The sequence below is a fragment of the Pyrus communis genome, chromosome 8 (assembly GCF_041283825.1).
Source record: "Pyrus communis isolate YQ-2024b chromosome 8, ASM4128382v1, whole genome shotgun sequence".
NCBI classification, from domain to species: Eukaryota; Viridiplantae; Streptophyta; class Magnoliopsida; order Rosales; family Rosaceae; genus Pyrus; species Pyrus communis.
The window spans coordinates 358,375-382,898 of record NC_142572.1 but is presented as its reverse complement, the minus strand read 5'-3'; the positions used below and the strand labels follow the sequence as shown (position 1 = coordinate 382,898).

Genomic DNA, 24,524 nt, shown 5'->3' with positions numbered 1-24,524 from the left:
GAGTCGGAAACTTGTTGTCAAAGAGATGGGTCATTCAGAAACGCCCTCCCAGCCGAAATGGCTGGAGATTGTTAAGTTTTCTGGATTATATGGATCATTTCTTTGTCCCTTAAAAAAAAATAATCAAACTGGATTATGGGTCAGTCCGGTTGATTGTTTATCCGAATTTTAAAAAATTCCTTGCACATATAAAAAGAGCATGCATGTTGCGTTGTACAAGAAGAAAATTGGTCAGTATCTAGTGTAAAGAACGAGAATAATTTGTATGATAGGATTATTCCATTTTGATAGTGTTCCGTGTCAATAATGTTGGAAAATAAAAAGGAAAGTATTTTAGGATTTGATTTAATTAGTGATTTTATATGATTTAATTAAGGTTTTGATATGATTTGATTTAGTCTAGGTTTCCTTGTCTTGTAGATAAAGGATTTTATTTATTTATTTTCTAGTATTGCTCCTTTGTAATCTTATAAATACCTCCGTATGGAGAAGAATAAATAAAATTATTGAAGTAGTATTTTGAGAATTGTGAGATTGTAGAGATTTTTAATTTATCCTAAACCCCTTATTTTCAACCAATAGTACATGAGAGAAATGTTAAGGAGAGTTTCAAAAATGTGACTCTCCATGAATTTTATGTGCCTCATGTTTTTGACACAATGTTTTATGATGTTGGCATGGAAATTGACGTTAAATTGTGATATGGCAGATATTTCACGGAGAATCCACTTTGAGAAAGTCCCCTTAGTATTTCTCAATACAAGAATACGTGTTAGTTTTTCTATTAGTCATTTTATTGACACGTGTTAGATTTATTTAATTAATTAATAAATATATCCACCCAAATTAGGAGTTGGATTGGAATGATATCTCTAAACAATATCTTTGGTTATATGCACTAAGAGAGTCGAGAACAAATTAATTGCAAACTCGTTATTTTTGAAATTTGAACTTAAAAACTCTTACTTAGTTACAATTAAAGAAGAATAGCGTTTGGAAAATGCAAGCGCATCCAAAGATGAGTAAAATGAGTTAAGCGATGATGATGAAGATGTAAACGATGAAGTTATGGCACCTGCACCAGATTTGAATGGTGGTATACTGATTTAGTGGTTAGGGTTCTTCTTTCAATGCTTTTTCTTCTATTTAATGTAAATTAGTGTAAACAAATATCGCATCATGATTAAAAAGTTGAATTAACGCGAAAATGATGGCATGTTTTGTTGGCCATGATTAAAACCACGAGTGGATATAATAATCATTGCTGCGAAAGCATTAGTTGGTGATTTTAGCAGTTTACTTTTTTTCGGGATTAAGAAGACTCACATAAGCATTTCAGATCACCATCGTGTATTCACATGCACTAAGAATCAAACTCGAAACATACCGTGTGGAACATGAGTTTGGAATTCGTCCTTAACCACTGGATATAATAATGGTTTCACATATTTGATAATCAAAACAAATTAAAATCATTAGTTGGTTTACCTTAATGTTACGATAAACAAAAAAAAAAAAAAAAATTATTCGTAGGATGGTTGAAGCCCGATTGGAATTCATGTAATATCTCTCTTTTTATATTTGGTTTTTTTTTTTTTTAAATAAAATTATATATTTACATTAAGGGACAGAGAATTTGAGCTAAGTAGACAATGATAACCATAATAATTTTGTGTGGATCTTGTCATCCAAGGGAGTTGAATTTAAGACATTTTATTTATAAGTGAATATGTGTAAGGGTGGATTTTTTTGCTAAATTACTGTGTCAACCGAATTGTCAATAGTACCATACCGATTTTGTGTCAATCGGTAATGGCACGGTAATATACCGAACCGAAATTTTTTGGTATGGTATTGGTATTCGATACCATTACCATTGTATTACCCTATCGTATCGAAAAATATAAATATATATTATTATATATATTTAGTATTTAGTACATGAAGTATATATATAAAATAATATATATTTAATGAGTGTCAATTATATGAAATCTACTGGGATTGTGTTGGTGTGCTGCTGCCTCTGCTTTTTTTACTCTGTGCTTCTTGCCTGCAGTTCTTTGCTGCTTGTGCTTGCTGCCTGCTGGCTTCAAGTATGATTAAATAATCTGAAAGGTATGAATTACCTACAGAGTTGATGAAAAAAATTTAAAAAAGTGTTGGGTTGATGAAAAAAATTTCAAATTTTGACTCAAAGTAGTGGCCCAAAATAAAGTGGTAATTATCATTACCATATTATGCCAATCGAAGTATTTGGTATACCTAACTTCGGTAAAACCAAAAGTTTGGCGCAATAATGGTTATCAATGTTGCAATACCAAAAGTTTGGTATAGTAATTGAAACGGGAGTTTTGGTACAATAATTGTACCGAAACCACCTGGAAATATGTGTATGATTAAATTGTAGTGCTAAGTAACTATTAATAGTTATTTTGTTTAGAGAATTTCATGTCATCCCAACTTAATGAAGTTGTCAATTTCATTGTTAATGTAGATAAGATGATCCCATGTCATTCATTGGCTAACCTGTCCATTAAGCATGTGATATTTGTTCGAGTTGACCCCTTTATACCAAACTAAAATTATGATACACAAATTACATTATTCACACTTATTACCAACAAAAATATAATTACTTCTTTGCTTCATTTGTACTATAGTTTATGATTGCTCAAATCCCTACCACTTATTCTCAGGTCCCATTTTTATAGATGGTGAGCTCGACACTCAATTATGGTTGGTCTATCAGAAAGATTTTTCAATATGTTCGAAATACGGGACGAAACACCACATGTCATTATACAATTGGAGGAATATGGTTGGTCTATCAGAAAGATTTTTCAATATGTTCGAAATACGAGACGAAACACCACATGTCATTATACAATTGGAGGAATTTTTTTTTTCCAATGTCCTCTAATTGTTTAAGGACATGTGGTGCTTCCCCCTTATTCCGAGCATTGAAATATCGTTATATCAAAATAAAACTGTAACACGTGAATTCTCAACTAATTTGTATCAATTAAAATTTATAGTTTTATAGCAACTAACTTAATTTTTTACAAGGTTCTAAAAAACGCTAGGCGCTAGTCGGGCGGGGGGCTGGTGCCTAGCGCCTAGGCGCCTAGGCAGAATCTAGGCGGGCTAGACAGATTTAAGTAAATTTCTTATATATCTTGTAAATAAGTGCATATTGACACTTACAAAAAATTACAATTGAATGAAATCTATGGATAATAATTTTTAGGTACGTAATAAAAATAAAAAATGGTATGATCTTAAAAAAATAATAATAAAACATTACAACAAAAAAATAAAATAAAAAACAGAATGAAAAGTAATAACAGGTTAAGAGTAGAAAAAGAAAAGAGTATAAAAAGTTGTAAAAAAATGGTGGGGACCATTTCAAAGAAAACATTGCAGCTATAGATAAAAGATGGTGGGACCATTTTAATTGAATCGTGCAAAATCAGGTTAGGGAACAGTCTTCTTCTTTGTGGAACTTACTCTACAACAAAAAAAATTGTAGATTTTGACGTCTTCATATAAGCCCGATTAGTCTCCACCCAGATCCGCCTAGCCCCGCCCAAACTTGCATATCTCCGCCTAGTCCTGCCTATTACCGTCCAACACCCGCCTAATCTGCTCTCCGATTTTTTAGCCGATTAGGAGTTAAGCACAGCGGTTGGCTACCTTCCAACACCTAGACGCTGTCTAGGTCGATTTTTAGAACACTGTACTAACATACCAAATTTTTTTCGACTTTCTTTTAACAATAATTCTCTTTCTAAATCGATTTCTTTCTTTCCTTAAATAATTGAATTCTTTCTTTCCTTAAATAATAAATTATTTCTATCCCTGAAATAATCGAATTCTTCCTGTCCTTAAATAATCGAATTCTTTATGCACCGTTTCTTTTAATTCTGAGAAAACAGAAAAGAGAATGGTACTTGTTAGCAAGGTAAGGCGAGTATGAGTGTAAAGCTAGACGAGCGAGTAGACTTTTGGCAAGTGGTGCCGCGCTTTCCTTCCCACGGCAAACATTCCCGCATATAAAAGCACTTTCTGGCGGTGTACGATTCGGCTTCCAAGTCTTTCAACTCATCATTTCCTCAATTTAATTAAATTTATAATTCATTGATCAGGTTTTTTAACAACAAAAACTCATATCTAACTTTTTTTTTTCTTTTTTAATAAACGATACTAAGGGAAGTGAACGGTTTAGTTTTACAATGAGTTAACAATAATACGATTTAAATTTGTCTTAGTAAGAACCAAATTTGAGAGTAAAAAAAAATATCACTAGACTGTAATACTAAGTGATCATATCTAACCACTTATTAACAAAAATTTTGACGACCCTACAAAAAAACTGTAAAAAAATATTTAAAATAATAATAATATAGTAAATTAAACACAAAATAATTTTACTAATTTTTTTTAAGGTTCACAGCCGAATAATATCCAAATAATATCACTAGCCTATATTTTTTCTTCCACATATTTATCTCAAATAAAATAAACTTTTTTTTTTTTTTTTAAAGAGGAAATGATAGCGATTTTGTTCATATCAAGAAGAAGGCATACAATCTTTAAAGAGGATATCCTAGATTAAATTTGGAGGTTCCTCAAACCAATGAAAACTAGAAGTAAAATCTAAGGCCAATTTGGCCAGTCTGAGCCACACCTTTGGCGGAATGACGAATATGACAAATTGTAGAGGAACCAAATCCTCACAGACTCTCCCGGACATCATCCACCAACAAATCCAAAGAGGATGGCCCCCTCCTCAAGCTCCCAACCCCTTGAACGACTTGCAGAGCATCGCTCTCTAGGACAATACATTGCATATTACGAATCCTTTAGTAATAAAATAGTATTGAGAAACAGTTATAAAAAAAAATACAACATTTTCAACGAAGAAAAATCGTTTTAAAATAATCATAGAAAATTTTTAACGGCTACTTTATATTTTAACATTTTCTCAATTTTGTTTAAACATTAAAATGCACATGGCTAGCATGTGTACAATTCTTATTTTAATTTAATTTATACCCACTTCCTTGTCTCCTTCTCTTCTCTTCCAATACAATAATTAATTCCAATTACTTATTTTGTTAAAAAAACTTATTTATTTTTATTTATCGGTCCTCTGTCTCCGTCAGTGTCCAACTTTTCTGTCTGCTTCTTCACTGGGTTTTGATTTGAAAAGCGAAGGCGTTGGGTGTTTTGCTTCTGGGATATCGACACCGTTTCATAAGGCTGGCACGCGTGTCTTTTGGCATATTACTGTACTGTATGTTTGGGTGTCCAAAGACTCCATCTTTTTCTTCCCTATTCCTTTCTTTACTTTCAGACTTTTGTGTTACAGAATTCTTGTCCTTTTAACTTCGTCTTCTTCTTCCTCTTCCTCTTCTTCTCAGAGTTCCCTAAAGTTGCAGCACAAATGATCAACCCTGTAAGCCTCCCTCTCTCTCTCTCTCTCTCTCTCTCTCTCTCTCTCTTGTTTGATTCTACTTAACTGTGAGTTTTGAGACGGGGTTGTGATTCTCTTGGATTAAAGATGTAGGCTTGCAGCACATTAACTTGAATAGTTACTGGGGATAGCGAGAGTCGTATTGCTATGTTGAAATTGGAGTGGTGAATCGGTTAAATTGTTTTTCTCTGTTTGCTTATCGACAATGTTTGGGGGAAACTTACTGTTTCTTGTCTTTTAACTGCCGAGACTTGAAAATAATTTCTTGGGCTAAGAAATGAATTGTTTTGTATCGATTTTATTTCGGATTCTGGACGAATGTTTATGGCTAGTTGCGCAGTGAAATGACTCCTATTTTCGTTCTTACTTCATCGCTAATCGACCCCCTTGAAGGCTTGATGGGATCAAATGTGATACAATGTGACTAACTTTTAAGACTAGTTTCCTCATTGTTTTTGTCAGGCCGCTGCGCTGTCTGACCCGAAGAATAGGTCATTCTACTGCAGTCTCTTCATTCTAGCTTCTTTGATCTGCGGGGCTTACTTCATCGGTGGTGCAACCATTGCTCACGAGTACAAGGAAGTATGTCTGTTTTTTTTTTTTTCTGTTCTTCAAGTTGTGTGCACCTTTTACTTTTGTTCTGCAAGTTCTGTATTACCTGTTATCAATTAAATGGTCACGGAAATCTTTCTTGCAGAAATTAACAAGATGGAAAGTGGTCTACAATAGGCAGAATACAAATTTTCATACGTGCAAGGTTTGCATCTTACCGGGAATATTAAGTGTTTTTTTTTTATGGTATTTGAAGTTACTTCTATTGCTGAATTTGTTTTCCTTTTCATCCTCAGAATCGTTGCCAACCTTCAGGGAGTGAGGCATTACCGGAAGGAATTATTGCCAAAACATCTGACTTGGAACCGCTGCCTCTATGGGGTTCATCTGTGAAAAATGTACGCGAGGCTATGGCGAGTTTTACTTCAATACTAGATTCATTCCATTTATGAAACTATATAGTTCTTTCTTGTTAATTGATAAATGATAATGCATACTTATCCTTTGTATGAGAAGCACGGGTTCATGTTGCTTAGTAGTTTTTTATCCCCTGTTTTCTGTGTGTCTTTTATGTATCATTTAACTAAGTCGAGAGCATAGTAGTAAGCTAGAAGAAGCATCTTAATTGGATTGACATGTTTTGTTAAATTTTACATGGTCCTAAAGCTAGTGAAATTTGTTTTCTTTGGCATCTGTCTGAAGTCCTGAACATTGTTTTATTGTAAGTTTCATTGTCAATGTAATGCAGGTTGTTGTTTACAAAATGGTAATTTCACATGTGAAGACATAGCTCTAAAATGAAATGAACTGTTGCAGGTCCCTTTTTTTCTCTAGGATATTGGTGGGTGTATACTATCGACGTACTTATTACTCATTCATTTTGGTAACGTACCTTGGTTTTAGATGCAAATTCTCATCATACCTTGCTCAGCAACCTCAGATAAAAGGCCCCGTCTGATAATTATTCATTTTTGTAGTTTTAGTTTTCACTTTCTGTGATTGAGATATGAGGGACGGATATGGGGAAAATGAGGGATGAAGAAGAATGATGGGATGAGAGGGAAAGAAATAAAGAAGCACGAATGCAAACAAATCTTTAAAGTTAAAACAACTTAGCATTTGTTTTGTATGCCTTTTGCATTTGTTCTACATCTCTACCAGCTTAAAATGGTTTTGCTTTACTGGTTGTTGTGTTTTCTATTTCCTTCCTGAACAAAATTGCTTGTGGCATCTACTGTCCTATTAAATTAAACATGCTCTTGCATCTGTTTGCTTTGATGCAAATCATTCTCAATAGACTGCAAAATATTGAGAGGGATAGGGCTAAGAGGAGCGAAAAGGGTTTTCCATGAGATGGGAAATGAAAATATTAGCCCCATAGAATTTCTTTGGGACTTTTTGTACAAATAAGAAAGTTCGAAATTTCTAGTTTAGGGACGTAAATTCTTGCTTCCACCTGGTTCATTCCTATTAATATTCATTATCTACAATGGTATACATTAAAAGGTGTTTGTGCGCTTATATGTTTCTTTTATTCTTTTAGGGTGTTCATACTGCCTAAAATTTGCAAAATTCTTGTTTCAGGAAAACTCAAAACCTTCTAAGAGCTTGCTGGCAATTGCAGTTGGAATAAGGCAGAAAGAAATAGTGGACAAAATTGCCAAAAAGGTAGTGATATAATTGGCTCATACCCTTCACATTACAATATTCTATCCATATTATCTTAAACATCTGCTGTTGTATTGCAGTTTCTATCAAGTGATTTTGTTGTTATGCTTTTTCATTATGATGGTGCGGTGGATAAATGGAGGGATTTACCTTGGAGTGATTGTGCCATACACGTGTCTGTGATGAATCAAACAAAATGGTAAAGGTTATTCTCTCACATGGTCACTTGAACTGTAGCTAGTTACCTCTGGGCAGGAATACTCTATACATTTGTGGATAACATTTTAATGAAACATATTGTATGATGACATAGGTGGTTCGCCAAACGTTTCCTGCATCCAGATATAGTTTCGGAGTACAAATATATTTTTCTTTGGGATGAGGACCTTGGAGTTGAGAATTTTAACCCAAAACGGTAACCAATGGCATTTTTTATTTTTTTAGAATAATCTTGGAATTATGAGCACCTATGCATGCGTTTACACTTTTGACTTTACAAATGCCAAATGAAAACTAAATAAGAGCCCTCCATTCACAAATATTAAAATATATGTTTTTTTCAATTATAAACTCGGTGCAGAGCTATTGTAGCAACTGGAATATGAAATGTTGTAATCACGAAGTCATTCAGTAGTAATGTTTCACAGATAAGAAAATAGGAAACTGATTTGATATCACATAGAGACGTAATGCATTGTGTTTGGAACATGTCCTGCAGATATGTATCCATTATTCAGGAAGAGGGACTTGAAATATCACAGCCAGCACTTGATCCTGACAAGTCAGAGGTGTATCATCCAATCACTGCACGTGTGAAGAAATCAAAAGTGCACAGGTCAGTGTAGTATATTTTCTTGAATGTGGATTTCCTGTGGTAACTTCATTGTCTAATATATGTAGAGACCAATGTAGTTTAGGACTCTTCGTCCTTGATTCCATCCTTGGTTTAAACGTTGTGCCAATCTCTAAATACATTGTTTGAAAGTCGAGGAACAAGAATGCCAAATGCCGATTGGGGTTTTGTTAATAAAAATTTCACTTTTTATCCATCCGCATCTTAATTCAGAAACTAAATTTCCTACTTGAATAATATATGTAATGTACTACAGCTCAGCTAGGCTAACACACACAAAAGCATTATATTGTTTAACTCCTTGAAGAAAAGTTGCTGAGCAACACGTCACTCTTTGTCTAACACTCTAGGAATTGTATAGGGAAGTCAATGATCTTCTGAAACGAGGCCTCATCCTGTATTTACTTATTCCATGAAACACTAGTAGGATTCTGGATTATATGTAGCTCACTATTCTCTTACTGCCCTATGTAAAAGTCCACAGACTACCCATAACTAACAGCTAGCAGCTGCTCCTTCCCTATTGGTTAAAATCCTTGACACGGTCTACTGACTTGTTTTTTGCTTCCTTGGTAGATGACAGAGTATGAAACCTTGAACCGTTAGATTAATCTATTGTCACAGTTCCCTATAGGACCAAGGAGTATCATTTCTACTCTCTTGCTGCAACATACTAGATAAGGCATCAGGTTTACTTGAGGCTAAGTTATTTCATTTAATAAGTCAATAAAATTTACACCCCTTCGGAGAAATGGCTGTTTTCTCGTCAGTGTAGAGAGAAATTTGTATTTCCTTGAATATGCACCAAATCTTAGTGCTCTGCAGTACAGTAACAGCTATTGTCATAAGACCGCTTTTAAATATTGTAGCACACTTTCTTTAGTTTAAAGTTGGGTGATATGTTGAATTCAATAAGTTCAGTGATGGAATGGATATTGTAGGACCTCTCCATTCTGGTTACCTGCTTTGGCTTAGATCAGGACTGGCCCGATGGGTAATCATTGTGCAATTTCTGTGTAATTATCTAGTATACATAAATTTCATTTGGAGTTTTGTAGAGGGAGAACTGCGGTTGAATTGAGAGGAATGGCCAAACCATATATATTTGCTTTGTGTTCTTGTACTGTTGATTTCTGTTCTCTTACTGTTGCTATGGTTTCTTTCATCAATTGCTTTCTGGCATAGCAACCATTTTGGGGTTTTGTATAAACTTGTACTTCTCTTATTATAAATTTTCTTTTCCTCAATTTGGGATATCAAAACATACATAGAATTGAGTTTGATCGATCTTCGCCTAATTTTTCAACAGAAGGTTTCATAAATATAAAGGCAGTGCAAGGTGTGACGACCATAGTTCTGCTCCTCCTTGTGCTGGGTAAGAAACTTCCTGTCCGCTATTTTCTGTGTTGTAACTCGGATAAAGTATTTTTCTGAATAGTTTCCTTTCGGGTGTTTGGTATGTTCTGTTATAACAGTTGGGTGGAAATGATGGCACCTGTATTCTCAAGATCTGCATGGCAATGTGTATGGTACATGATCCAGGTACATAAACCTTAGTAAACCAATACCAACCACCTTCGCAGTGTTTTACTTATTTTTGGTAGCGTACAACTATTTACGACATTATATAGATGAGTATGTGAAAATAGATTTCATCATTTATGCCCGCCAAATTTTTCATTAATGGTGACGCTGAATGATCCATGTAATTTAAACACAACAGAATACCTTGTAATAGAAACAACCATTAAACGCAGAAGCATATTTTGGAGAATTTGAACTATTTGTAAGGAACTTTCTGGTGATTATTTATTATCCCTACAGAATGATCTGGTACATGCATGGGGCCTGGATGTGCAGCTTGGTTATTGTGCACAAGTAAATTTTCCTGCCTTATAGCTTCTATTTTTATTCTCTTGGTTATTGTGCACACATACTTTGTGATAACAGAACTTTATGTTTCAGGGAGATCGAACTCAAAACGTTGGTGTGGTTGACGCAGAGTATATAGTTCATCTTGGTCTTCCTACACTCGGTGTCTCAGATGGCAATAAGGCAAGCATCATGGCATCCTGGGTCGTTTAACTATTTAAAATAGTAACGTTGAAGGCTTGTCTTGATTGTTATTCCATACATCTATAGCAGATGCAACATCATTAGTGTGAAATACTTGGATTGATGCAATATGCAGTTTCTAAACATTTCAAACGTGATTATTTATTTTGTTCTAGCAGGATAAATTCGTCTATGGTTTTGACGTTCATATTATTCTCTGACCTTTTTCTCTTTTCCTTCTGTTCACTTGTATAGGTGACCAATGGCCCGGATCCTTCTCAGAAAGGGGACTCGAAAGCATTGGTGTGTTCTGCATTTTTTTTTCTGTACTTTTTTGTTCCGTTCAATGTATTAGATTATTTATTGACCTATAACGTGAGTTCTAATGTGAGTTCATCATTTGTAATTTCAGGCACCATCTTCCTTGGATAAAGTCAATGATCGATCTAAAGTAAGCATTCTTAAACTGCTGTCCTATTAAAATCGTGTATTTCTCCTCCATGCACACCCATACACATTTGTAGACTATGTAAACATTTTATCAATTCATATACATTGCTTGCAACTACTTATCGGTCGAATGCTATTTGTTGGCAGGTTAGGATGCAGTCCTTTATTGACATGCAGATCTTTAAGGAAAGATGGAGTGCTGCAATAAAGGAGGATAAATGTTGGGTTGACCCGTATCAACTATCAACAAACTGAAGCGAGCGTAAATTATATTTATAGGACATCCATCGCGCAACATGCAAGGTCGATGGCCATCCTTGTACAGACAACAGAACTCAGAAAAGCGTAACTGTGCATACATTTAGCCTGTGAGGATATACATTGCAAGCGATGTATAGATTTTTGTGGTGACGCAAATTCATATCAAACAGCTGACGACAAACATTCCAAGACCGAATGGAAGTTGTGATGTGAAATTGACTCACCAATGTTGCAAAGCTGGCCCCTGGTGACACAATGCATTGTTGTACTCCAGGCAGGAAAGATAGGACCGGCTTTCGTGTTTGTGATTGTATCATCCATTCATTGTAAATTTCATGTCGATGTGTGAAGACCTATAACCTGCGTAAGGCTGTTCGGAATAGTATTTCGAGTGGGGGAGGTTTAGAGCTTCTGTTTTGTTCTGCGAATTCGCTGTCTGTTTGTTGTTAGTTTATCTCAATTAAAATGCAGATATAAGATTATATCTCAACACCGATTGACGTGATTTTGATATACAGAAACAAATCTTTAGGGGCACGTAACGTCTGTAATGATAAATTTTGATGGGTATGTTATAAATAATCATGCTGCCGCGGTTTCGTTATTAGAGATGCATTTTGGTTCTCCGACTGTTGCGGGGACTAGAAACTTGGGTTGGGTGGTACTAGATGCCGGTTGCGAAAGTTACGGCAGGGTGACTCCAAACTTGTTATTGACACTATACTGGGCTAGTTAGACTCGATCTCTTGGCGGACATGTTTTTTAGGGAGACGAATTTCCTAACGGATGCCGTTACTAATGCGTATCATTCTGATGATGAGCTCTACGTATGAGGTTTAAAGGAAAGGGATCCTCTTCGGATCCATTCCTCATAATCCACCAAGTCCGGAGATCCAGACCAAAGAAATTTGATCCAACGACTAAAGTTATTATAACTTTTAAAGTGGATCCCTGTTTATAGTCGTTTGATCAAATTTCAACGGCCCGGATCCCTGAACTTGGTGGATTAGGAGGGATCCCTTTCCAGGTTTAAAGCACAGAAATCCAGCCGGCCATTGAAGTGGTGGGCATCCCATACACTGGTGACTCGTGCATTGTAGAATTTTTGTGCAACAGATCAAAATAAATGGAGTTGATAGCAAGAACAGTTGAAATCAATCTCTTCCAAGGAAACAAGCAACAGGTACAGCTAGTTATATAAAAACCACCATATATATAGATGTCTTGTGTGTATACATTACAAAAACCACATGCCAACATCGACTTTAGCAACCGGAAAAATGTTTCCAACACTTCGACAAAAGCACAGAACATCAGATTGGGTTTTCCGGTCCTTTATTGGCTCTACTCGATACTGCAACTAGATATATACCTATACTTAGATGACAAAGTTGCAGTACGAGAAACCCCCAAGTTCTCGAGGGTTTTAAACGTCTAACAAGTCCGGCAGATAAATACCCAGCCAAACATAACGAAGCTTCTCTATTTGCTCAAGAACTGTGTAAACCAACCCCCACCCCACCCACGCCACCCCTAAACACAGATTTGGGATGTAACATATTAGCAGTCATATAAACATCTAACACGTCCAAAAGATAAAAAGAGCAACTAAACTTGAAAAGAAGCTCTCACCTAAACAGCGTAACTCCAACACGCAGATTGGAGCAGTTAATATAAGAAACCCCACTTCATGGGAACCAGGGAGATGCATCTTGGTTCACCGGCGGGTCCATAGCATTATAACCAACTGGTGCCAAGTGAAAGGGGGAGTCAAATCTTATGTCAACATCTTCGCTGGAATTGTTTCCAAATGGAGACTCAAATGCTATCAACTGATCAAACTGAACTTCCGGGGATGACAAACCTGGATGAAGCATAAGCACGGGGGATGGTTCCGACATGTTCATGTTGCGTCCTATGTCCAATCCTTGACCAAAGAAGTTATCATTCACTGGAAATTGATAGTTCGCCTGCTGCTGATTGCGATCATCTATAACATTGAGGTTTCCAGGATTGCAGTTATTGTTCTGCTGAATATTACTATCATAGAATGACATAAGCTCCGATATCATTTTCTGCCCATCCTCAGCAATTCCAAGTCCTGAAGCATCAAACCTACCTGACTGGTTCAATGGTTGTTGAATTCCAAGTCCCGAATCATCGAACATACTTGACTGGTTCACTGGTTGTTGAATTGCTGGTGTAGGTTGTTGAGCAATGGGTAGAGAGAAGCTCACAGGTTTCTCATTGTGAAGCTGAAAGCTTGACATTCCAAGCACTTGTGAAGAATTACTCCGGTGTGGACAATTCAACTGATGATTGTTTCTTGCAGTTATGTCAAGAAAGCCTAGGCGATAATCATGATACGGGCACTGCAGATATTCACAGGTGTAAACCTTCTGATTTAACATCATTTGTGGCTCTTCAGCCAGCTGCTTCCTCTTTTGACCAAAATCGGAGTTGATCTCAATAAGCTCTCTCTTAATCTGAGGTCCCAGCCTCTCCCTTTGTCCAGTGGCTCCAATGTTGAAGTGATTAACAAGAGGTTTGCAATCCTCTATTTCAACATTTTCGTCATCATCAACCCCTTCGACATCATAATCACTAGTTCCACTGATTGCTAGAGAGTCATTCCCACCAGCAAATGGAGGTGGACATCTATCAGGATATAGCCTCCGGGCCAAAGCTTCCTCCTGGTTTAAAATGGCTAGCCAAGTGGCACTCTCCTTAGCAGTCATTTTGTCCTGCAAACATTTAGACTGACAAACAAGCTTGCGGATCTTGGCAACATCTGGTGACATGTGCTTTATCACAGCCGTGAGAACACCAACCTTCCAAGCCTTCTTCAGATCATGAGGCTTCTTGTATGGGGGAGGACCCTGATCCTTGGGCAGATTTAGTTGAGGCCACCATTCCTCATTACCAGTAGGCCACCAAGGTGGGGCAACACCCTTCTCCAATGGGAAACGTCTTTGGGGAGGATTGCAGTGCTGCATCAAAGCTGACAAAAGTGAACCAAGAGTGGTGTCTTGGAGCTCCTGCAAGGTGTGAGGAGTGGATGCCACCGCACTGAAGTGTTCATTCTTCCCAGGGACTGAATGATCTGCCTGATACTTAGAAATGGCAGCTGGGCCATTACGATCAAATCTTACTTTTTCCTTCCACCATGCTCTCAGATTGTCAGAAGCGCCACTCACAGGTTTTCCTTTTTCAGGGATAATTCCATAAACAAAACCTTGAGCTTTGCAAACTTCCATCATTTTCAGCATATATTTCAGGATTCCATCTTGTGCCCGTGACATCTTCTTCCTCCGAGCTTGTTCCTGTGATTGACACTGTCTTGCATTGTCGACTTCTTCCTTTCCCTTAGTTTGTTCTTTAAGCTTCTTCTTCAATAGCATTCTATCTCTCCACATCCTCTTCTCGAGCTCATCAACATCCGTTTCGTCATCACTATAATCCTCCTCCACTGTCGCCTCTAGTTCATGCTCTGGAGCTGCATCCCCTTCCCCAGATGGAGCAGAAAGAAAGTCAAGATTACCACAGAAACCCAGCTCCTCAAAGATCCCCATTAAGCACTTATACAAACCACGTCAACTTCTCCGCCCTTCTCTCTCTCTTTTTTTTTTTTTTCCAAACTTCTCTGCCCTTCTCTCTCTGTAGAAGATTTCCAATCTTGTGCACAGTTATTAGCTTTAAAATTTCTGAGAGCCAAGGTTCACCAATAAAGGATAAACCCCGAAAGTAAAGAAAATCGAATTTTCTGCAAATGAAATAAATTTCAAATAACTCAGTTAATACCACAATTGTAGCAGATCATAGATCAGGTACAATGAACTAGCAAGTAATGACTTAAATTCGATGAAAGTAAAAACCAAGGAAAGTACATAATTTCATAAATACAATTAATCACAAACGTAAAAAGTAGCACAATAAAGAAGTTGAAACTGCTACCATAAATTAGAAGGGTATCAAACCCGCAACTAATTCAAGCAAGCAAACAAAGAAACGTAACGGAACTCCTTGTTTTCACATACAAAATGAAAAAGAAAATAAAAGAACTAAAGATAATCCCAACGCATGGACATCATCACTACAAGCAACAAAAGATGTGGTTCTCGAATATCCAAGAAAAAAAACAAGAAAACAACAAAAAGAAGAAAAATATATCCACCAGCATCATGAAAATCACGAGGTATTAGCAATAAAAACCAAATTTAAGTTCCAAGTAATACCCAGCAACTGCGAACGGACTAAAGCTGAAAGAACAGAGCCAAGCACCTCCAGATCTACCATCTTCCAGATTGAATTTCTTTACAATAACACGGTATTAACGAGCATTGACAGAACCAAGTTTCCGGTCTTTTATTATTGTTTACACAAACTGACATAGCTTATACGCCGGTTTACAGCAAACATAACACCTATCTAAGCAACATGATTCACTTATTAATCCGTTTTCATCATTTAATATAAACCCGGAAATTGCGAGTAGCCGTCTTTTCGGATCAAAACGTTGTTTACGTATCAATCAATCCAGATCCAAACATATCATTTCCAAATTTTGCAAAACCAAATATTAAACACAACAAAAAAAAAAACAAAAAAAACCGGAAATAAAAATCAAACCAAAAATTAAAAAATATGGTAAACAGCAAGAAACACCAAACAAAACCCAGATAGAATCCATTGCATATACTTGCAAATGAATAAGAGAAGAACCCTAGAGTGTAAGATACGGCAGAGGCAAACAGATCAACCATCAAAAACCTTGAAAAGTCACAAAATTGAGAACAAATATATTAATTTATTAATTATGCAGACAAGAACAGATTAACCTAACCAATAAACAGAACAATCAGAAATGAAACAACTAGTTTTCATTTAAAAAAATTCAAAATTCAAAAAAAAAAAAAGCGGAAAATGAAGGTACCTGATTGATTGAAATCATGAGCTGGTAGGAGGCATTGAGGCTCCTCAAGCACTCTCTGATTGCTCACAGAGAGAAAGAAGAGAGAATTTTTTTTTTTTTATTCTAGTCAGAGGGGAGAGAAGAAGAAACGAGAGAGAAGATAAAGTGGTGGCTGGATATAGCCCGTAGGGACAAGGATACGAAGTCTAAGCAACAGTGGCTAGGTTAGGTTTTAACCGTGGTTAAGGCGTGGGGTAAACTCTTGGTTTCTGGATACGGAATAAATAGATAACATCTTCAACGGAAATGTTAAATTTTAAATATAAAGTTTAAATTTGACGGCCCACATGTCACTTTGATATCATTTACACTCCCCATTCGATATGTCAAATTAAATTATTTTCTTTTTATAATTTCTGTCTTATATTTTAAGTTTTACATATATAAAAATGCATATGACTTAACATCAGAATACCAAAAGCTGTGAAGAAGAAGAGACGTGCCACCAAGAAGCCTTACGCAATGAGAGATTTTTGAATATGATCGAAATACATGATGGTACATCATATTTTATTATATAAATAGTGAGATATGTGTATTAAAAAATTAATAACTTAAAAAAATATAATTTTCTACCACTTATATGAAAACATGTGATGTACTACCCGTGTTCTGGTCACAATAAAAAATTTCTTTTCCGCAAGGTCTATTGTCGGTGCTATCCTGGAAATGGTGAAAATTAGGCTAAACTTGAGCTATCCTCTAGAATCAAGTTTGTTAGGGGGTTAGTTTGGTATTGATGTGCTTTAAAAAAAAAAACTGCTTCTGTTGTGTTGTGAGAATAAGCTCATTTTTGCTGCTTCATGTTTTCAGTTTTTTTTCATCCAAAACTGTGAAAATAAGTTATTTTTAAGTATTTACCAAACACAGTTTTAAGCTCAATTTTTTTTTATACCTACTTTTTATAAAATAACCTCAATACCAAACCAGTACTAAGTTTGGTGGTTTCTCAAACCACATCATTTCCTGCTGAACACCTAGACCTGCACTGCAACCCTATGCGCCACCTAGTTTGCTTCCCGTCGGACATGGCAAAAATCATACTGAGGGAAGTCTTGAACAAGAGCTCAAACATCGTTAATGATTGGCCCCAGCAGAGGGTAATCCTCCCAGTTTATTTCATTGCAGCAATGGGGGCAAGGGAGTCTCCATCGAAGATCACAACATTCTGTTTATTTCATTGCAGCGATGGTGTTTTTTAGTTCGAAGATTTGGACGATTGGACGGGTCGCACCAATCACTAATTAATTACAATAAATGTTTTATAACAATAAAATTTAGCAAAACGTATTTAATAATGAATTAAAAAATTATTTGAAGGTGCTGTTAAATTTGACAGCAAAAGTGAGAGTTGTCATTCCATGTCATACCATATCAGATTTGGTTTTTCGATTGAAAATCATTTGTTGTTGCCCTTTATGACTGTTAATGCTGATTTGAACATTTTAATATCTCATTTAGAGATGTTCTAATTGACTTCATTTTTATTTTTGTGGGTCGGGTCTGACTTTGAACTTACTTTGAAGGTTTCACTTAGATGTTTTCTTTTCCCCTTTTCCTCGTCAAATGTTAGTTGTTTTATGGAATTTGAATAGAAATTGTTTACATCATTTCACTAATAATTTATTGGGGAAATTGCGTAGATTTTATCGAAATGTTTACAGTGTTTTGCTTGATGTCTCGTTATTGCTTTATAGACTTAGCACTTTATACTTTCAAGTGACACTAATGTGTCCTTTTTTTATTATTTATGCCATGTGATGTTATTAGGTAATGATGAAGCCATGGAGGAGGTGCGTCCACATCTCTAGTAGTTGAAATCAACTTTGAGAGCGAGAATATTTCCCTCTGGTTTCTTTGAACCTGCACAAAAACTTGCAATGTCGTTTGTTGTTGGGCTACGCAACACCCGCTGCTGCTCGCACCAACCTGCCATACTCAAGACCCACTACCATTGTTTTAAAAATCCTCGTTAGTGCCGCATTGACGTTAGGTTGCTAGCTATCATTCTTGATTAATGTTTAGGTGTTTAAAAATTAGTAAAGTGCACCTAGACCCGCTTAAGTGTCTACCTAACATACCTAGGTCACGACTCCCACCTAGACAAAAAATAAATAATTTTCGTTTTGCATTTCATTTATTTTTTTAACAAAAGATAAGATGCTTGTTGAATACTTGGATGAACACTTATTATATGCTTATTCCACATGTTTTCAGTATGTTTTAATATATATTATTTATTTTTTTGCAATTTATACATCCTAAGACCTAGACCAACCCTTGGAGTAAAACTCAAATTTTAGGTTCTAAACCTCCCCCAACTTGCTCTAATCCTTAGAGCAAATATGAGTTTTAACCCAAAACACATTTCTGAAGCAAATTTAAGCCAAGATTGCCCCTGGGTTAGTGGACTGGCCCACCATATATGTGCATTTTTTTTTAGTTTTATATTTACAAAGTCATTGAATCAAACTACTAAGATCTAACATAATCAAATCCAACAATAAAAAAAAAAAAAAAAAAAAAAATCTAACGGTTCAAATTTAAATCCAAGGGCTAAAGTAATTTAAAAAAATTCTTTCATGTGTTTCATTGTGACAACTTGTCCCTAATTTTACGATAATATAAATTTTAAAAGTGTGAATTGATGAAAATGCCCCTAAAGGCAAGGATTTTGACTTTCATTGACCATTATTTAGAGAGACTTATGACTTCTTTATACATATATATAGCATATTTGCGTAGTAATCGTTGATATGAGCGCGTGAGCATAAACGGAACGTAATTTGGAGCTATAATGAGAGAGTTACTAACGTTTAAAGTCAAGGGCATATAGTAAATTTAACCTTCACTCTAGAAGGCTCCAGATTTTATGGAACCATGTGATGTGGCACGTGTGTGGCTGAGATGAAAGGAAAAAAGAGAAAGGAGAAAGATTGACGGTTGGGATGAAAGGGAGATGAGAGAAAATGAGGGATTGGGGGGCTGCCCAATCAGAAACAAGAGAAGGGAGGGGAAAAGAGAGAAAAAAAAGAAGGGGAATGGATCCCTTTGAAGACCCGCGACCTGACCCGAGTTCCGGTGACTTTCCTGATAGTTTTCCATCCATTTTTTCCGGCTTTCCTCAACCTCCCATCACCACTAAACCTCATCACAACCTCCCATCATCCCATTCTAGCCAAAATTGACAAGAATTGGTTATGATTTCACGAAGTTTGAACCCGTGGGTGATGTGGAAACCCTTGCCCGAGATCCACCAACTCTGAAACAATTTAATTCAATTACCACACCAAAACACTCCTCTAGAGGTCAGGAACAAAGCTCAAACAGGTTTGAGTGCGGCAGAGCACCGGAGGTGACGGATCGAAGCCACCCATTTCTAGGGTTTCCGGCGAGTTCGAATGAAATTAGGGATTTTCCTGGCCAAATTGGACTTGGCCACAGGTATAAAACTTTCTCTACTCATTGAGATATTCATTTCTGTGAAATTTGGTAGTTTTTGGAAATAGTTGATTTTTCTGACGAGTCGAGGCGGCCCGTGGGCTAAGACCCCACCTAACCATCATAGGCTAATTTGATATTCCGATTCCATAATTGACATCCGTTTAGTGAAATCTTGATGTTTTAATATAGTTATGTAGTGGACCGCCTAGTTGGCCGCCACTTGGTTATTATATGAATGGATGATCCGACTGTTGGATCAGCACCAAACTTTAATATGTGATAATACATAATATTTATGGACTTTATGAACTTACGGATCGGGAATCCGACGTACGGATCTTCTCGAATTGAATTTCTAAAGTTTGTAAAATCCAACGTTGACCGCCACTTGAATTTGCGATTGGTGGAGATCCAACCATTGGATTGTAAAGAAGTTTTAGTATGTTGTTCTATAAGCATAGTGTGGAATTTGGGAAGTTATAGATCAGAAATCCATGGGCAGATGTTCCAAATTGACTTGTGTAAGGTTGTGGACCTCACCTTTGATAGAGACTTGACTTTTGAACAATATGTTATGAATTGATCTTGAATATTAAAATCAGTATTACTAGAGACTATGTGAGGGCGTTTGTTTGCCCTCTTTAGCTTTCACTGGATTGTATTGGATTAAAGATTTAGTGCAATTCGTGTTTGTTTGTTCTCGCGACTAACATTAGTGGTACTAGCGAGGACTCGCCTCAACTAACAAAGGGGTTAGCTGGTCTTAGCGTGTCCCCTCCAAAATCATGGGACTAGCTATGACGCCTCACTTTACTCTTACCTCCTCTATCTACTTTTCTCGTTCTCTCATGGCTGCTTGCGTATTAGAATCACGTCATCTCCCTCTCCTCGCGTCCTCTCTTCTATCCTTTATCCTGCAAAATCACACCACCAGACCAAGCACAAACTTACCTGACATGTCGGCGTCGGACTGGCAAGAAACAAAGTTGTTAGGGCGGAAGATCTGGGCGAAGAGGCCGGATCGAATGCTGTCCATAGTACCGGGCTCAAGATCCATGAGGACGGCACGAGGGAAACATGCTGCCGGAGGCCTCATTGTAGTAGATGTTGATCATCTTGAGTTGTAGATTGGAGTCGGAGTCTCCGAGGTACCTTCCGGTGGGGTCAACGCTGTGCTCGTCGTAGATGACCTCCCAAAACTTGGAGCCGATCTGGTTGCTACATTGGCCTCTCTGGATGTGCAGGATCTCTCTCTCAAGGAGATGAGATTCTTGAAAGTTGTGGAATTTGGACAAAAAAAAAGATGAGGGCAGAGAGAGGTTTCTTAGTCCAGAGAAAGTGTTATAGAACAAGAAAAAGAAAAAGAAAAAAAAATAAACAGAATTAATTATTATTATTTTCATTATTCTGCTTTTTAGTCCGACACTACATCAAACGCTTCACAAAAATAGTCCAACTTAGTCTAGTCTAAGCCAGTCCAGCTTAGTTCTTGAAGCTAGTCCAGTCCGAGATAGTCTGGTGCAACAAACACACCCTGTAGGGCTTAGTAGGGCTATATTGATTAGTGAGTTGTCCTATATAATATATACATCAGTTGACTTTTAGAGTGAATTGTTGACTTTTTGTAAAATTTGACAGGGACCCTCTTTAGCGTATTTCGATGCATTGATTCTGAATCCGCTGTCCTTTTTTTGAAATTCGACCGTTTTAGGATAGTTCATTTATTAGCCGTACTTTGTACGAAAATGCGTAATTTCATTAGCATGTTATATTTACCTAAATGGTTCTATTTCTAGGCGAAAATGATTACAAGGACTCTTGATGCTATGAGGCGGGTTCAACTCGGCTACATGATCTGTGAGTGAGTCTTTTCTTTATATATACTAGCATTTGCCTTTGTGTGTATGAGCACATTGTTTTAGAAAATGAGAAGGAGAGAGGGAAAGAGAGAGAGAACGTGGGGAGAGTGGAAGGTTTTTGTTTTTGGTTTTATTTATTTATTTATTTTAATATTAGAGATATTTTAACATCACCTGTAGGTGAGACTTCAATAAAAAACAGTAAAATTTGGACCTATGAAATTACATTATTGCCCATCATTTTTTTGTATGATAGAATACTAAGTTGTCTTTTCACCCTCTTTTGGTTGACAAAGAATATTTCATTAATTAATAGAGATATAAAATATATAAATGTGTGTGTGTGTGTGTGTGTGTGTGTGTGTGTGTGTGTGTGTGTATTGGTTAGTTTCCATATATACAAGCATTAATAAATTCTTTATGTGATTGCCTTGATTATATTTATGGTCATGAATAGTATGATATTGATTAGAATTGTTGAATGGCTGTGGTATGACCATATTGATGTTATGTGCTCATCGTTTGCTACACTGGTGTTAGTACTCGTCCAGTCTAGGGCTAGTCCTTCACATGTATGTTCACATCGCACCTACGCTCACTTTGGATCCATTGTAGGTGCCAGTCTTGTCGTACAAGTTGCCATAGGCAACTCCGACTCGTATGTGCTGCGCATAACACCAGTTTTCACGTGATTGTAGTACTATAGCGTATATTATTATTACACCCATTCATGTTCATGTCAGAATACTTCTGCATGAACTCGTGTGTCAGCATGTGTCGATGAGCACTTGATATGATATGTTGCTTATGTGAGATTTTGTGATTATGGATGTCATGCCCTTATTTACAAGATATTGTGCCGTAATGAATGCTTGAGATTTTGCAGGCTACGGTAAATATTTTTTTACTATACGTAGTATGTGTATTTTGGAAACTATACTAGTTTTACAGCGAAAGGTTATTATGTTTTTAAAAAGGTTTTTACAAAGATTTGTTTCTAGGCCCACTCACCTTTATTTTTTTTGCCCCTCCAGATTTTATTGTTGAGTTTACATGTCAACAAGGATTATTGGCAAATCTTGGTGTAGATGATTACCTTTGATGATATAATTCTCACCATATCTTTCTGTATTGTATTTATGCTCTGACATCACGTGTGAAATGGGTTCATTCCCACTCACTGCGCACTCTATTACTTAGGCACTTTTAAGTTTAAGTTTATACACATTTTCCACATCACTACACTTTATGGTTTCGTCACCTTCCAAGTATCGGCTAGGACATCTTGGTTTGGAGTCCAAGTGGACATTTTGGGTCAGGATGTGTCATTTATATTCTTTGATAATGATCTATCAGTTTCATGGTATCGGTTTAATGATTTTTTTAATATTTATCGGAAGCTAAATATTTTTAGATTAAAATATTTGTAAAATTAAATTAGAATAATCTACATAATTTTTTATTTAGAAAAGGTTACTGTAACAAAAAAATTATTCTAAATTCATTTTTTAATAATTTCAGACAAAAAATTTAATGCAAAAAATTAAAGCAAAAAAACTATTTTCAAGTTAAAAATTATTAAGACTAGCACCATTGTGATGTTCGATTACAATTAGTACCTAGTTGCTTTTAAAATCTTGCCCACTATGTGAGTCAAATCTGCCAGTAACGCGTATAAAGTTGCTTTTTTTTTTTAAATTTGACCTTGCACCGCAGTTAATTTTTTGTTGCAATTTGTTGTACGCAAATTTGAAGAAATGCCTAGAGAAAAGAAAGAAGAAGAGAGGAAAAAGAAAAAGGAAAATAATTGGCTGTTTGTTTATGAAGCCCACATAGGTAAGAAGTTAAAATTTGTTGGTTTTCGGTTTTAAGGCCCACTCAAAGGTTTCTATTGTTCAGGTGTTGTTGGCATCGGCAACAATGTGCATAGATTGGTGATCATTCATGTGACGTTGTGTATGTGATAAATTGAACGTTTTTATTCGTTTCTTCCAATTTTATCTTTAATATTTTTGTAGAGCAAAAAGTAATCAAGAGGTGACATGTAGATTTTTGGATAAAAATAATAAAATTACCCTTGAGGAGCATCAGAATTCCTACGCGCGAGCAATGGACAAACATTTCACAATCAAGTCAAAAATGCCCAAAATAGGTAACAAATTCAAAGTTATTTCATCCATCCTCATTCTATATTTTCCACAAGGTAATTATTTTATAACCTTCAAAACATTCCATATAAATTGAGTTAATTGGCTAATTAATGGATTTATTCCTAATCAATCCATTAATTACCAATTAAATCACTCATTTCACACAAAAATACCCCAAAGGGTTGGCCACCTTTTCTCAAGGGGGACCGCCTATGCACTACATATTCAACCTCATTTCCTCTAAAAACCTAAGTCCATACTCTTGCAAAACTCCAAAAACTCTCTAAACACTTTTCTCTCGAAGTTCTAACTTTGGTATTGGAGGTTCTTCGGCCAAAGCCCCCCATTCATCGTGGGCAAGTGAGGCTCTTGGCCTTGACCCTAAGGTGTTAATTGTTTTGTAGATGCAATTTTGTTCAAGATCAAGGAGGAAGAAATTTGCATCCACAATTTTGATCATGTAGACCTTATGAATCTTCCAAGTCAACTTGACAATTATATTCATGATATGAAGATGCATAGTGAGTATTCATCAGTAAAAGAAATTAGTGATTTTTCAAAGGAATTGGTGAAGGCTAGGAGGTGTGAAAGCTAAAAGTTAGTGTATTCGTTTCTTACGTTAACTTTTTGTGGTAGCAGTTACGATTGCTTTAGTAGATAAAGCGTTTTCTATTATGAATATTGTGAAAACAGTCATGCGTAACAAAATGGGAGATTAATGGTGAGTGATAGCATGGTTGAGTGAGGGAGAGAGATCTTTTTCCTTTTATTGATAATAAGT

General features: G+C 36.2%; 2 protein-coding genes across 9 annotated transcripts; one reads left to right on the top strand and one right to left on the bottom strand.

Annotated features, from left to right (window-relative positions):
• The first annotated feature begins 5,081 nt into the window (after positions 1-5,081).
• LOC137717885 (uncharacterized) lies at positions 5,082-11,808 on the top strand. 7 transcript variants are annotated; one of them, XM_088698166.1, is made up of 16 exons: positions 5,082-5,299; positions 5,427-5,461; positions 5,942-6,061; positions 6,177-6,236; positions 6,328-6,429; positions 7,616-7,699; positions 7,780-7,898; positions 8,013-8,114; positions 8,418-8,534; positions 9,865-9,927; positions 10,028-10,094; positions 10,377-10,430; positions 10,518-10,607; positions 10,863-10,910; positions 11,020-11,058; positions 11,205-11,808. In XM_088698166.1, the coding sequence occupies exons 2-16, from the start codon at positions 5,450-5,452 to the stop codon at positions 11,310-11,312; spliced, it is 1,185 nt and encodes a 394-aa protein (XP_088554292.1). In that variant the 5' UTR covers positions 5,082-5,299; positions 5,427-5,449; the 3' UTR covers positions 11,313-11,808. The 7 variants fall into 7 exon arrangements, with proteins under 7 accessions (XP_088554292.1, XP_068313486.2, XP_068313484.2 ...); XM_068457385.2 differs by having other exon boundaries at positions 5,084-5,299; positions 9,862-9,927; XM_068457383.2 differs by having other exon boundaries at positions 5,169-5,299; positions 5,921-6,061; positions 9,862-9,927.
• A 703-nt stretch (positions 11,809-12,511) lies between these two features.
• On the bottom strand, positions 12,512-16,448 carry LOC137717571 (protein ETHYLENE INSENSITIVE 3). 2 transcript variants are annotated; one of them, XM_068456980.2, is made up of 3 exons: positions 16,252-16,400; positions 13,183-15,081; positions 12,512-13,065 (listed from the first exon to the last, which is right to left on the bottom strand). In XM_068456980.2, the coding sequence occupies exons 2-3, from the start codon at positions 14,888-14,890 to the stop codon at positions 13,007-13,009; spliced, it is 1,767 nt and encodes a 588-aa protein (XP_068313081.2). In that variant the 5' UTR covers positions 14,891-15,081; positions 16,252-16,400; the 3' UTR covers positions 12,512-13,006. The 2 variants fall into 2 exon arrangements, with proteins under 2 accessions (XP_068313081.2, XP_068313080.2); XM_068456979.2 differs by having other exon boundaries at positions 12,512-15,081; positions 16,252-16,448.
• Positions 16,449-24,524: the final 8,076 nt, after the last annotated feature.